This window comes from Antrostomus carolinensis, unplaced genomic scaffold (assembly GCF_000700745.2).
Source record: "Antrostomus carolinensis isolate BGI_N321 unplaced genomic scaffold, ASM70074v2 scaffold6272, whole genome shotgun sequence".
NCBI classification, from domain to species: Eukaryota; Metazoa; Chordata; class Aves; order Caprimulgiformes; family Caprimulgidae; genus Antrostomus; species Antrostomus carolinensis.
Window position 1 is genome coordinate 35,423 of NW_010297488.1, and position 15,975 is coordinate 51,397.

At 34.4% G+C, this 15,975-nt stretch overlaps 1 protein-coding gene across 1 annotated transcript in view; it reads left to right on the forward strand.

Annotated features, from left to right (window-relative positions):
* Nucleotides 1–15,975, forward strand: part of CACNA2D1 (calcium voltage-gated channel auxiliary subunit alpha2delta 1) — a gene marked incomplete at its 5' end in the record, with an annotated part of 76,947 nt that overhangs the window by 35,251 nt on the left and 25,721 nt on the right. Inside the window, 7 exons of the mRNA XM_029083531.1 lie at nucleotides 2,122–2,193; nucleotides 3,330–3,401; nucleotides 8,902–8,963; nucleotides 11,192–11,268; nucleotides 12,494–12,508; nucleotides 13,218–13,278; nucleotides 15,115–15,212. Of these exons, the coding sequence (XP_028939364.1) occupies nucleotides 2,122–2,193; nucleotides 3,330–3,401; nucleotides 8,902–8,963; nucleotides 11,192–11,268; nucleotides 12,494–12,508; nucleotides 13,218–13,278; nucleotides 15,115–15,212 (457 nt within the window). The remainder of the gene's footprint in view (nucleotides 1–2,121; nucleotides 2,194–3,329; nucleotides 3,402–8,901; nucleotides 8,964–11,191; nucleotides 11,269–12,493; nucleotides 12,509–13,217; nucleotides 13,279–15,114; nucleotides 15,213–15,975) is intronic.

Here is a 15,975-nt window from a genome sequence, read left to right on the forward strand (position 1 = left end):
TTGGGGGAAAAAGACATAGTGGGGAAAATAGTCTTCCATTTAAAATACGGGGCTAGGAATTTTCTGTTCTAATTTACATGGACTTCTTTGTGCGTCAGGCACAATACATAATGTATCTATGCTTAGTTTCTTAAGCAATTAAAAGTCATTAATAAATACCTTATAAAGAATGTGTGATGATATAATGTAAGTCTTTAAAAGAACAAGAGCAAACAGTTAATGCATACTTGAATTTTGACAGACAGTTAAAGTTGACTATTTTGTCTTTGGGACTCCTTAACTATGGCTAGCCCAGGTTATCATTTGAAATAGATATTGACCTTGATTTGATGTGATGGCTTTTGTTTCCCTTTTTTTAACCATTTCTTTTTTTCTCTGTTCCTTTGTGTATTGGAATGGAATTTGAACTTCACAAATGCCTCCTCTGCCATGCCAATGCCTTCATGCATGCTCTTTGGGTTTGACCATGCTATTCATTATCCATTGCATGTAAGAAAATGTATTTTTAAATTTATTTTTACTTTTTAGCATTTACTATTTATTTTGAGAGTGTGGATTTGTTAGGGAGAAAAAAAGCAAGTGCATAACAATAATTAATTTTTTTTAATTAGTAGAGAACAAATGTTAGTGCTATTATACTAAAGTTAGTAGTTTTACCTATCCTATATAAATAGGAGCATTAAAATGTATTTGAAGTTATCAGTAGACTTTTAAAAGAAATATCCGGAATCTTTGCCTGAAATCTTTTTAGTGCATATTCTTTTTATGGGAATAAGTTTATTGTCTTTTCTCTTAGCAGACAGTAAGTCTTACTTGCTAAGAAAAGGAGTGATTTCATATACCCAGTAACATGGACATTTGTTCCTCAAGAATATGAAGGAATAGTCTTTCATCTTCTAACACCCTTCTATACTAGTTTTGAAAATAAGGACTACTGTTAAGCTCTTAATACTCCAGACTATTATATGAAGGCAAAAAAAAAAAAAACTGGACTTTTAAAATCTTCTATTGTAAATTAGATTTAAATGGTATAAATAATATATCGCAATACTCTTTTTTCTAAAGATCCTTTGTTAGGTGGGTTAATTAAATAACTACTTAATGATGAGGATTGAGTATTTTTACATCACACATAATATAGTCAATGGAGCTTAGCCAAAATTACTCAAAAAAAAAAAAAAAAAAAAAAAAAAAAAAAAAAAAAAAAAAAAAAAGGAGGTTGGATTCCTAACAGCTTGTACAGAAGATGGCTCTGTCCAAGTAAATGCTGACTGCAACTGAGAAAGGAGCAGAGACTGGAGGGTGGTCTGAGCTAGTTCAGTAGAGCTACAATGATCTTCCCATACTCCTATGGGACCAGGGCTACTATAGATGCAGACCACCAAAATTCTCTCTGCTTCACAATCAAGGGTTGATGTCAATGTACATTCCTTAGGTGTTGAAGCTGCTGGGTCACAGTATTTCTGTTCTACAGGTTTCCATCTCTTAAACTGAGATAACAGTACTGATGTCAAGAGAAATGCATTCAAAACTTCAAGGTGCTCAGGGAAGTCCTGTAATGCTGAAAATAAATGTGATTTTTATTTTCTTATAATAAAGAAATCCTTTATTATAGTTGCTGCCTCTTTGAATCTTGAGCTGCAGTCCATTCCCCCATCGTAACAGCAAGTCTGAGGTCTGCTTTTGGCAAAATTGCAAAACAGTACAATTATCCCATCTTACCAGTGAGCTGGAAAACTCTCCCAAATTTCCCTCTCCCTTCTCAGAGTCAGGACACCTAATGAGAGGTTCGTATCTGATTCTTCTTCTGATGCGTCTTCTCCCACCCTTACAGTCTGTGACATACCAGCAGCTTCCCAGCATGAGCCCCAAACATGAAAGACTGTGGGTGGACACTAGCCATTAGTGTTAATTTTATTTTCACTTATCCAGTTAAGCTCTCTATCAAATAAAATAAAATAAATGATAAAGAACCACTAGTAATTCATCATGCTGTAAGAGATTAAAATAGATGGGTAAGTAAACCCAGTTAGGTAACTTAGAAATGAAGGGATTAGAATGATTTGTAACATTACAGTACTCTGTCTTTATTATTTGAATATACAATATCTTCTGCTTCAGAATCCTAAATCCCAGGAGCCTGTTACGCTGGATTTTCTAGATGCTGAATTGGAAAATGATATTAAAGTTGAGGTGAGATTACCTCGTTTCTTAGTACTTCTGCTGCTTGTATTTCACTCTATAATAACTGAAAAGCAATAAATGTTCTAGATTTTGGATGACAATCTATTTCACAATAAATTTGAATTTTAACTTTGTCAAGATTATGACTTTATAGACAGATTAAGTTAAAATGAAACAAATTGAGAACTATTATTATTCATAGGCAAGGACAATGCATTATATTCCTCTCATTTTGAAATACACCGTGATTGCTATTTAAATAATTCTTTGTCATTAAGTGGCAATTCCTGGAGAGGGGGCTTGTAAGTTTTTCAGAACAGTACAGTTTTTAACAGAATATTAATATATTGCCTGAAATATTTTAAAAGTACTTCCCTATCTCTTACTAATGCAAGCTTATTGATGTGGTGAGAGAGAGAACTGATAAATAGTTAAGTGATGATAACAAGTTAATTCCTCTGTATATTTTTCAGTTGATAATTTTGTAATACCTTCAGAAAACAATTTTTTATAAAATAATTTGATATTTTTGTGAAATAAAATGGAGGGGTTTAAAACATTTTACTTTTTTTAACCTATTTTTTGACTTTATTTGAAATTGTTCTTTAATAATGACACTATTGGCATATGTTAAATTCTGCCTTAAGTTTATTTGAAATTCCTGCTTCAGAGAGGAATTACTCTCAGACTTGTATAAACAATGTTTTTGTGAATCACTGCTGCTTCCAGAATCACATGGATGTGCTGGGAAGCAGAAAATATGCTAGACAAAACTCCTCTTCATCCGCATAGAATACCTAGTCTCTCTAGTGCCCAGCATCAAGGGGTTTTATGGGATGGTCATGTTGTACAAAGTATACCAGAGTTGTTGCTTCATAACTCTACTGAGTCAGTATATATTTGGATAAAGCAACTTCTAATTTGAAAAGTCTGAAAGTTGTTAACTTAACCTTTTTTTTTTTTTTTTAAGAGCTATGACTTCCATATGCATTACCATTTTACCATTTTCTGTGGTTTTATGAAATACTGTATTTTATAAATATTTTATATTATATATTTTATATGAAATAGTGTATATATATATATGTTATACATGCAACACCTTATTTTTTTTTTTTTTCCCTTCCTTCCTTCCTTGCCAATAGATTCGGAAAAAAATGATAGATGGAGAAAGTGGAGAAAAAACATTTGAAACACTGGTCAAGTCCCAAGATGAGGTAAGATAGGAACAGAGGCAATTACATTTACAGGAACAAACAAAACCAGAAAAATACTGTGAAATGGTAAAATTATTTTGTAATGTCAGTTTGTATCATTTTTTCCTCTAGATTTGCTAGTTTGACTGGCTTATAGTAAAAGAAATTATGTACTTATGAAAAGAAGAATTGTTTTGTTTCTCGGTTTCTTTGGCGCATCATTAATCAGGCAGCTGTTGATGAGGACTTACACTTTGTTCACCAGGAAATGGGCGCAGCCTACTTCTGTGTTTGAATCTCAAAACAAAGTAGTTAATTTGCTTGCCGAGATGTATGACGATGGGTTTTGTAGTTTATATTGTGGGTGAATGGGAAGAAAATAGTCAGAAAAAATATAATATTTATATGCCATAAATGAAGATTATTTGGGATAAGCAAATTCATCTTACAGCTCTATTACATACTTCTGCTTTCTGAACAACTTCTTGAGTTCGTTATTTTCTTGTCCAAAGTGCTCATTCCTGATAAAGATTGTTATTGTTTACTAGCAATTTTATATGGATCCTTACATGTATGCTCTACTTCCTGGGAACCTTAATGAGAAGAAATCATGACTGGTGTGCCAAAGGAGCAGTTCTTTCCAGATTATGCCCCACAGTTACAGTTCTACAACAGCTTTTTGAAATTGTTTTACTTTGAGTATAAAACAGCCTGAAGATAGCTAATTTAATGATTTAGCAGAAGAACGTGAAGAAAATATAACATAAACTACACAATCCTTACACATATAAGCACACCGTAACGGTACTTGGCAGAACTGCTTGGGAATGTGCAGTTAATTTTTCATGTGTAGTATTAGCTGCCCTCTCCTGTTGATCTCCTGTAACTTGGAGATCTCAAATGTACTTAAATGGCAGAATGTTCCAGTGAAAAGTTCCTCCTTCTCACAAGGCTTATGCTACTCAATCTAATCAAGTTAAATTGATAGGAAATCAGGCCTCAGGGTTAAGGGGGTTTTTATTCTGTTACAAACAGCTTATTCCTTATATTCCATCCATTGTGTAATAGACAGTAGCAACTTTTAAGCTCTTTTTAAAATTTTGGCGAGATTACACTAAGTGACACCCAATACTGAGCAGCTCCTATTGCTGTCCTCTGACTTAATTCTGCATTAAGAGAAGATTCTTATATATTTATTCTCATTTTCATACAGAAAAAAATATTTAATACTCCTGGTCTATTTATACATTAAACATGCTATAAACTTACTTATCTTCATGGGTGAAAATCCGTGGCAATGCACATGTTGTCTTTGCTAGATGAGGCTGAAAATAGAGCTGAATTTTCTGAAACATGTCTTGATCATTCATCCATGCTGTGATTTCACAGTGTCAAGTTCATGGTTCCACAACAGACCTTTGGGAACATACTTAGAAACAGAGAGTCATAGAATAGTTTGGATTGGAAGGGACCTCCGAAGATCATCTAGTCCAATCCCCCTGCAATGAGCAGGGACATCTTCAACTAGATCAGGTTTCTCAAAGCCCTGTCCAGCCTGACCTTGAATGTTTCCAGGGATGGGGCTTCTACCACTTCTCTGGGCAACCTGTTCCAGTGTTTCACCACTCTCATTATAAAAAATTTCTTCCTTACATCTGGTGTAAATCTACCCTCTTTTAGTTTAAGACCATGACCCCTTGTCCTATTGCTACAGACGCTGCTAAAAAGTTTGTCCCCATCTTTCCTATAGGCCCCCTTCAAGTATTGAACAGCTGTAATAAGGTCTCCCTGGATCATTCTCTTCTCCAGGCTGAACAACCCCAACTCTTTCAGCCTTTCCTCATAGGAGAGGTGTTTCATCCCTCTGATCATTTTTGTGGCCCTCCTTTGGACCCACTCAAACAGGTCCGTATCTTTTCTGTACTGAGGACTCCAGACCTGGACTTTTCATGACCATTCCCCAGCCTCTTAGTATCTTCACTGGATTTGACAAAATTGTTTCTCCTGATAGTGTAATTTAAAAGGAGTGCAAATAAGGACAGGAAGCCATGCTCAAGATCTTCACAGCTGTACAAATCCATCAAATTCATCAGAGGCATTTTTTATTCCTGAGCTATAGGTGTCATTAAGGAGATCAGTACTTTACTTGCATGTGTGTCCGCCTGTGAGGAGAGAGATCAAAATCTGTATGGTAATTCAATTCCTTGCTAACAAGATTGTAAATTTGTTGTGGAAAGGTTGTCATAGTATTTTATTATATTACAGAGTCAAGGGAATTTGTTTCAGTGTTGGGCACTGTCATACTTCTGATACCCTATTCAGAAAATGTAGAACCTTATAGACCCTTTTCCTAAGAACAGAACCTCAGCTTCATTGAGGGCAGATAAATGTAACTGTAGACGATCTTAGCTGAAAGATGGTGAAAATGATGATCATGTAATCATGTAGGCAGTAGAGTCATACTTTCCTACTTTAGTCTCTATGAGGGAGGTCAACTTAACTCAGGCCTTATACACTTACATTGTTCAGGTGCAAAGTGTGCCTGTAAGGTATGGTCCTTGAACTTGTGGAGTCCCATGATCTCTTTAAATATGCCCGCACTCCTTCTCTGTATATGACTTCACGCTGTTTTTCACCTCTTCCCATGTTCTTTGAAAGCAGATACCTGTACCAGCAGTACCTTTGCTTTCTGCCAGGACTCCGTTTTGTGCTTTCTCACTATAAAGCTCACTTTACAATCTATGGGGAAATCCTGCTGTGTAAAAAAAATGTACCTTTTCCTGTATGGTTCTACTGTTCGAGGATGGTGAATGAATAGGGCCTTCCTGGGACAGGGAGGGTAAGCCCCACCTGATGTCAATCCTACCTCACCTGTTTCAGGAGCCCATCCTGCCTAGGAAGCCACCAGCCTATCCCCCTGTTCTGAAGGGAGACTGGGTCATTCCTGACCTGCTGTTGGAGAGTCCAAAGTCCTGCTGGCATCTGCACTGGGGATAAGCTGCTCCTGAAGGGAGGAACTCTGAGACATTTCCAGACTTGTGGTGTTGCTTTGTTTAAGGATCTTCCTTTCAAGCCTATGGGTGAAAAGGGCTCTACATAGGTGGTTAGGAAAGGGGTGATTAGAAGGTTACAAAAATACAAAAACACCATTGGGGTTATACAAGAAATTGCATTCATGGCAAAGTTGTTGAAGACATCTCAGGCTGCCTAGTAAAAAAGACCTGAATCTACTGGTCCTGCAACTGTTTGCCCAAAGAAGGAGGGAGGGGAAGCATTTACACTTGCAGAAGCTGGAGTCAGCCAAGGCATCAAGGTGGGGGGCGGTGGGTGAATGTGGTGTCCTTCAGTGTCAGTTATGTGCAGCCCAGACCACAATCTGTATTTGAATAGAATATACCAAACCTTTTGATCCCAGATGCTTCAAGTGTCCAATTAATTTAATCTCCCTCACCTTCCCAAGCGTCATGGGCCAAGATTTCTTTCTCTACTTGGACGTCTCTGAGAGAAGAAGGGAGCAGCCGGACATGGCTGGCAATGGTGACTGCTTCAAGTCATTACACCCTCCCAGCTCCAGGCTGCTAGAGCCAGAATAAAGCTGCTTCAGACCACGGGCCGTGCCTGAGCCATGCATCACTTAGGACTTGATAGCTTAATATATTTTCTTATAAAGAGGGCTCATGTGGTCAGTTGCTCTGAACTGACAGTTGCAGTCTTGAGGCTTAAAATTAATGTCCTTTTTGTTTTGCTTTTTGGTTTAAGTTTGCATTGCTTTGCTTTTGTATTGCAGCTGGCCCCAGCAGTGTCTTGGGAGATGACTTCATACTACAGCATAGAGACTGGACTGGTAGCAAGCATGGGTGGGGTGCACTGGAGTCTCCCAAGGCCTCAGGGGCTTTCCAACTAACAGAGAAGATGCCATAGGAACAAAAGCATTGCCACATTCGGGCAGCTGGGGTGGGCAGTAGTGAAAACTGAAGGGTCACAAAAACTGCAATAGTATGTAGCTTGCTTTGGCAGTGATCAGTTGAGGGTGAGATGGTCTCAGACTGCTCAGTAATGAAGTAGGCAGAGGTAAATGGGAGTAGATATATGAGGATTTGTGATCTCCTGGATTATCTTTGAAGGGAGATTTCAGCCAGTTTGCTTTCAAGCATGTTCATAATGCCAGTGGCAACAGGATTTGTTGCCAGGATTTCTTGCCCAGTTCTCTTCCTTCCCTCCCACCTTGGGCACTGCTTTTCTCTTACCAACGTACATGGTGAGCAATCCATGGCACTGTGCCTGATTTGGAGGGGCTGCCAGTGCTAGGTTCAAGTGTCTGCTTATTCTTGAGCTGAAGTTATAGTATAGGCCCATTATTAAATATTAATAGGCTTGCATAGGAATCTCTTCAGCCATCTTTTTAACTTAAATATAAAATATATCATGGCCTTAGACACTGATACGTGCATCTTTTTTTTTTTTCTTTTCTTTTTCTTTTCCAAAATTACTATTAAATTATTTACACTGTCATGCTGTGCTAAAAAGCAGCACCCAGATAATGAGAAGGTTTAAAATAATAAATGTCAAAAAAGACACCTATTTTTTTTATAACTACAGTAATTTTCACACTTTTACTGCAGGGAAACAAAGAACATAGCAGTATACCTGTGGAACATTTCACTGATGTTTGTAATGTTGCAGTGCAGCAGCTGCACAGACTTCATTGCTGGCATACTTTCAAATGTCTGATCGTAAAATAATATGTTGCAGCTGGCATAAACTTGTAGTTTTCAAAGTGGAAAATTGAGTAAAAGGATGTCAGCCAGGTGCATTAATGATTAAATCTATGGGGAACTGTGAGACTGTGTCTATCACATCATTTTTCATACCAAAAGAAAATGAATGGTAACACTTATGCTAATGTATTAAGTTATTTAAAAATAAACATTAACTTCCATGTTAAATTTTTCACAAATTTGAAAGCCTCCTAATGAGATTAGAAACACATGTAATTTTAACATGGGGTGCCTACACAATCAGGACTACCTGGCTGTGCCTGTAGACATGACTTCAATTTAAATACATTTAATCAGTGGTACTGTGATCTGAAAGGACAGACACTGGGTGGGTTTTTTTGTTAAAATGTTACCGACAAAGTATTTTTATAATTGATTTTTTTTTTTTGTTTTCATAGTTTAACAGCAAAATGATCCATAAAGGAGAGAACATCTATGAAATTTAAATCACATAGAAAAAGATTTGCATTAGACCTAATTAATTTAAAAAGGAAAATGATAGGTCATGTTTATCTGGTTTTAGTTAACATTCAATAAAAAAGGATATAGGTGATTCTTTTGCGTAATATAAGTTTGGAAAATGTTTAAGTGAAGGAACTGCAGCTCAACTTGTGCTTTTAACAAAATAGCGAATAGGATTCCAACAAATTTGTACTTGATTTAACACTATTTTTCAAGAAAAGAACACGCTTATTGAAGCTTCAGAGTTAATAATTTATTTTTCTACCAATGTCTCTTTGTAGAGATATATTGATAAAGGAAACAGAACATATACATGGACTGCTGTGAATGGCACTGATTACAGGTAATTCATTTCTATTTTCTGACTTCTTTTGTGTAGTTAAATATTCTTTTTGTTTATTTTCATTAATATTTTAGCATTACATTTTCTATACTAGCTGAGTTAGAACTAGATGGTCTTGTGTCCAGGCCTGTAGAATTTGCTGGGTTCCTTTACAGCTCAGAACTGTTGCTCTGTCTAAGGACCAGAACCTCAGTCTTTCATCCAAGTGTTCAGATATATCACTAGGGTATTTCAGTATGCAGGAAAAATGGGTTTTTATGATAGATGCTAAGAATCTTACTTTTCCTCCTACTTTCGTTACCACACTATACTTTGATTCTTAATTGGACACTTTCTCTTAGTAATTTCCTTATTTCATCTTTTCTTTGCATTGTGTCCATGTTCTTGTTTTAATATGCTTATTAAAAATGAAGTTGCTGTACTTTGGTCTAAATAAAAAATGTGGCATGTTTTGTGCAAACCATTTTCAGTCATGGTCATTGCTTATATCATGACTTTGCTAATCTTAGGGGCAGGAACAATGCTGCTGATTATCTCCAAAATCTATTTCTGACAAATTTTAACTAATTAATGCTGATACTGCTTTGTATACAAAAATCAAATGGTGAATCATATGGAAATTATATGGAACAAATGAAGTAATAGGTAAAAACACATCCCCCTGTGAATGCAACTTTGGTGTGTGTATTACTTCAAATCAATTTAAGCACACAGCTCTGTAATGTTAGAAGGAATGTAGATACTTGACATTATCCAAAGCAAGTTAGGATTTGCTAAGTCCCAGAAAGGTTAAACTACTGTAGTTGAAAACTACGTGGTACAAATATTATCAATTTTTTACCAAAACAATATTATTTCTGTGATGAAATATTATTTAGCCAAGTTGGTTCCATTTTCTGTTATGTTCTGCCCAGGTGTACAGCCAATGAGAGTGCAAACATAAATTTGTATACAAAACAAAACAAATAACTTTTAACAAGTGGATGTAAATGTAGAACTTTATCTTTTGTTCAGCATCCCATTTTTCTGTTGAACTGCCTCTATCTCTGTATTCTGTAAGAATTTTTTTTATTTTTTTTTTTTATCAGACTATGTCATTCAGCAATCAGTAAAGAAATACATTTGATTTATGCGACTTCTTAATTCTTACTGAGCTCCCTGGCATGAGATACAGCAATAAATCCATGGAGTCACATTGCAGAAAACCTATTAAACATAAAATTATAGATTTTAATTAGCAATTTCTGCTAGCAGTAACTGTTAATAACAGGTAAACTGCTACTGATTTCCCTAGAGGAGAGTTAGTAGAAGGCTGTCACAAAATGTTCAGCAACCTCACTTACATTCTGTTTAAATGGCAAATGAATCATTAAAGGTCATCTCATTTATGTCTCAATTGTATAATTTTTTTAATGTTAATTTCTGCTGCTATCCATTAAAAAGTATTGCAGTTCCACAGTCATGAAATCCAAGTGCAAATATTAAGGATGTGATGTGGGAGTTGATGATACCTCTTTAATGATTGATCGTTCCTCCTGTCCTTTACATGCCTCTTTAGAACTCAGCTATTCTACACATGCATTAAACTTAGTTGGAAAAAGAAGCTGTATATTTTTTGAACAAAAATAAGTATAATCTAAAAGAAAATACATTGTAAATGCTTTGCAGATCTTAAAATGTGATTACACAATGTTGTTCAAAGGTTCTTAGTGGTGACTGCAGGATTCAAGAAAATACTTTGCATCTTGAACGTAATGTGAATTCAAGTGTTGCCAGCCACATTTCCTAATGGATACTGGTACTTGTTTGATTAGTAAAAGGAGAGTCTGTCATTATATGATGTATACAAATAAGTGCAGTACTACATGCTATTTTTTACAGTCACTGATCCTTTTGACATGTGTTACATTGGGAAGCTAAATGTGTTAGAGGGAGATACAAGCAATCGTGTATTTTATTATTTACAATTATTTTGAAATTCCTTGCTTATCTGTTAAAAAGTGCATTTATGCTTAAATGTGTAAATAAGAATGAAAATAAACACAGGGAACTGCAAGACTGGCATGAACCTACTTGTGTCTATTACAAAATGTGAGGTCTGTTACTATATGACTATCTCGTCTCATGGTGATTCAAAATTGTTAATTGCTTTCAAAACACATAGAGGCTGAAACTGGAAAACTGCTGCAAATAACTTAATTGCTTTACTTGTCTCATTTCTATTGCAGTTTGGCATTGGTATTACCATCATACAGCTTTTATTATATTAAAGCCAAAATAGAAGAATCAATAACTCAAGCCAAATGTAAGTACTATGAATCTTCCCTGGTTTTATGTAGTATTGTGAAGTCTCAGATTCATTTAAAAAAGCAATATTTAAAATTCATAAATTTAGTTGAATTCCCCGATGTTGGATGTTATCATGATGTACCCAAAATCTGCAGCAATGATTCTAACCCATTGTAACATCCAAGGAACAAGAAATATTCTATAAAGATAGAATATGTGCAGGTACCCCAGTTCCACTGACAATCCCTTCCCCCTTGCCCTGTGCCTATAGAATCATTGCTTTGTGTATCCTCTGTTGCTGTCATTTTAAGGGTCTGGATAATATTTTTTTTTTTTAATTGTGTTAGTTAATATCATAAAATACACTATAGTAGTAGTAAAGTTTTTTTTTTTTTGTTATTTTTACAGTAGTTATAGTATCATATTTAGCAAATAACAACTATTGCCTGTAGAAACAGATGAATGTGAAAGGACTGTTTGATTTGGCTTGCAGCTAGGTTTTTATTTTGCACTTTACAAATAGTTTTAGTGGATGTTTGTAATGTATTTTTGGATTAGACTAATTTCAAGCCATTTACAGATTCTGGAGAGATAATTGGAAATGATACTTGTGAGTAATCAAAAGCTTTTTGTTTATTAGGTGTAGCTTAACTGTGATCTAGATAGCAGACAAAACAGAACCCATCACATCCTTTTAACTTTATCCAAATGTTATGATAAACTTGAACAAATGCAGTTAAATAGAAAGTTAGAAAAGCACTATGAATCTCTCTGACAGGCATAGATACTGTTAGTTTGGAGAAAACTTGGTTAGCACTAAAACACTGTCTGCTACCATTGCCTTCTGCATATGAAGTAGAATATGGCAGGTTTTTAATAATCAGTGATTTATTTTGTAATTTTGTCAAATAGTAAGTAGCTTAAAATTACAGTTTTAGTGAGTAAATATGGTTCTCCTGGTGGATTAGATCATCTGGTTTTGCACTTATATCCATATAACCTGCAAAACAGACCCTTGAAATAGCCACAGTACTTGAGAAATACTTGAGAAGGACATATTCTTCAGTCTTCAAAGATGTTTGTCTCTTTTCCAGACTACAGCTGTATGTAAATTGAACCTTTGATCTATCTATGCACAATATTTTTATTCAAGGGGCTATTTGAATAAAATATTGGTTTGTGACCCCTTTTGCTTTACCCTGTTTTTTTCTGTTTCCCTGCTTTCTCTTTCTGATGGATAGTGACAATCAAAAAGGGCAAGTATATTCTTGTTGCTCAATTCCTTCTGTTTACTGCAGTTGATATTTTTCACTTATATTTCTACTCCTACTGGATCTTCTCCTCTGTATTCCTCACCTCAGGATTTTTCCCATGATCATTGAGTATCATAGCAATAGAAAGGAGACAAAAAACAAAACAAAAAAGATAATAAATGATTTTATGTTTTCATACACATTTCAATCTGTTGCTTATCTCTAATCCTTCTATGTCTGGTCCTATTAGTGTTCAGTGACACCAGCTTTTAAAACCATTATTTCCAGTAGCATAGAAAGTGATGCTTATATGGATGAATTTTTTAAACTTTATTGCAGAAAATACTAGAAACATTTTCCACCATATTCTAACAACTTGGTGCCCCAAATATTTCCTTGTATCAGACTGTAATTCTAATGAAAACATCTCATATGTTTTCATGTTGTCATGCTAATAAAATGTCTTCTCTACTAGTAAATTGTTAGACACATCATTGTTGCCAGGTGTATGTTGTGCATAATAATGAAGTTATTTCTTCCTATACTGTGAAATACTGAGAAGTATACAGTGTATTAGTAGGAAAGTGTCTCAAAATAAACATTTCTTTCTAAATTCATGGATGCATGCAAAAGCTATTCAAATATTTTTAGAAGAAAAATTATGGAAAAAAGCCCAGTTTACTTACTTGGTGTTTACTCTTCATCTTTGTAGATTCAGAAACAATGAAGTTTGATAATTTTGATGAAGCTGGCTATACATTTCTAGCACCAAGGTTGGTTAATTTCCTAGTAATAACTATTATTTCAGCAGAAAATAGGCATTTGATCAAATTAATGACATTCACAAAATACAGAGTTGACCAATAAAGTTTTGGTAAAAAATACTAAGTAAAATAACATTTATTAAATTCATGTTTTACAAGATCATTCTTTTCTTCTTGCTAGAGTGTAAATGGCATCTTCAGGCTCTGATTCCATTTTATATTAATCAGAGAGAGCTGTAAAATCTGACATGTCATCATTTATTGATGTTTTTAATGGAAATCTTATACACATCTCTTCATTTCTTGTGCTTGTGACTTTTAAAATTTTACAACTTTGTACCTTAGCTTCTTATTTGTAAAATAGATACCATAATAATTACCTTGAGATGTTTTCCAACTCGGGATAAAGTGTCTCAAAGCTCTCTGTTTCTTAAGGATGAATTAATTTTTTATTCATTGAGTCATTGAAAATTGATCAAGTAGATTAATTATTTCCCTGTTTTTTTATGTGAAATTGTGTTACCCTTGTCCTTGTAAATACATGTTTGTAAGGGAAACATGGTATGATAAGTAGTTCTTAAGAATTTAGTTCCTTTGAAAGATAGTTATGATAAATAAGAGAAATGCTGTACCATCAAGATCACTTAAGAATTGTTACTTTTCTTATTTATCTTATAATTTTCTGTATCCTTTTATATTTAGGCTGTTTTAGATTTAGTCATATGTAAATAATAGTCTTCTATCTTCAATTGTATTCTCAGCTTAACTGTTTAATTTAATTTTTATGAAGGATTGAAGTTACTGATAATCAATGGTACCAATTAGCAGTTTCCAGCAAGTCCCTAGTTGTTAGGCTGACCTACATGAACAAAGCCTATTTGATATAGTGAATGTTGCTATAGTAAGGCAAATTCTACCTGTAGTCTTTCAAGATCATGGTAAATCATAATAAGATAGCTTATTCATATGGAATACCCGAACAGACTTCTTTTGTTCATAAAATTAATTTAATATAAAAAGCTCATTTAAAAAGAGAGCTCCCTGCTTTACTGCTGAATACTCTCTAATTTTTATTAAAGTTGTTTAATGCCAATCACCATCTAATATTTACCGTCAAAATGCCCAGTGACTTTTATTATGCTTGCTTGTATTCAGTGAATTGCCCAATTATATATTAATTTTATTACATTATATAAAGAACAGTAATTAATATTCAGTGAATTGCCCAATTATATATTACTTTATTTTATTACATTATATAAAGAACAGTAATTACTGTTTGTCTGTTTTGCATATGTCAAAACAGTGTTTATATTCTTATGTGCTGTGTACCCTATTAAAATGGCCTTTAAAACGTCTCAGAAGATAGGACCTCATCCCATAATTCTGCCCTTCATTCAGCATGAAGTGACTGTTTTAAATGGCAGTTCATGTACTTTTCAGTACAGTTTAACCCAGGAGCAGTCTCAATTCACTGGGAATTTTCTTGTTTAGTTTACAGACTCTATGATCTCCTAATTTCATGGCCAACACTAGTCCTGAATGCTTTTTCTGGGAATCTATGCCCTATCTCATATATGGAGTTTTCTTATAATTCAGATTTAGGCAGGAACTTTCACTCTGTATTTCCTGTAGATGCCTGAAGTATTCAATATAGTCAACATTCAGTATTGACCATGGTAGTCAGCTGATGTACTAGTACCAGCCACCTTCACTGTATTTGCACAATCCTGCTTGGCCTTTAAAATTGCTGAGACACATTTGTCTGCTTTAGTAGGAAGGAAACAAAAAGGAAACAAATCTGACGAGAATGATTTTTGTTTTATTTTGTTGTTTATTTTTCAGAGAATACTGTAATGATGTAAAAAAAATAGAAAACAACACAGAATTTCTATTAAATTTCATTGAATTTATTGACAGAAATACTCCAAGCCATCCATCCTGTAAGTATTCTTCTCAAATCACTTAAATTTTTCCGTTAGGAGAATACTTAGGCATAAATGAGAAATGGTCGAAATGCCAGCTTTCATGCTTAAATCATGTGGTTTGGGTTTTTATCTTCACTAATTTCTTTTTAGTGGAAATGCATGTAGTGTTGGACTTTGCAACCCAAGGTAGACATTGCAAAATTACTTTGCAGTTTTCTGTGCTCATTTAAGAACATGTGCAGGGCATTATGCATCCTGGATTTTCCATGTTTCACTTCAGCATTATGTTCCAGCAGCAAACAACTACCCATTTGTTTTAATACACTCCAAATATTTTGAAGTTATACTTTTTTTCTACTGAGCATAGAAGCCAAATTAAGTCTCAAATAGACTTCAGAATCTTGTAATGAAATCTGTAGTGTGTCCTTACTTCTGTTGGTAATTCCTAGAACTTTCTCTTTCAAAGTGGTACTGAAAAAGGTGCTTGAGAAGCATTGACTTCAAACTATCTTTTCACAGATATTTAAAAATGACATATCCATCCAAGCTACTAATTCAAAATTAGTTTATTTCTCTGTACTCATTTTCAGATGGCAAATAGTTGGGGTTTGGTTTTTTTTTTTTTTTTGAGAGGCTTGGACTTAAATGATTTAAATATTTTTATATTGTAGTTGATTTATCTCCATTTTTGTAGCATGTAAGAGTAAGTATAACTACGAATTAAATGTCTCATTGCATCATCTGACATTACAGTGTTTGAATTAAAATATTCTTTAAA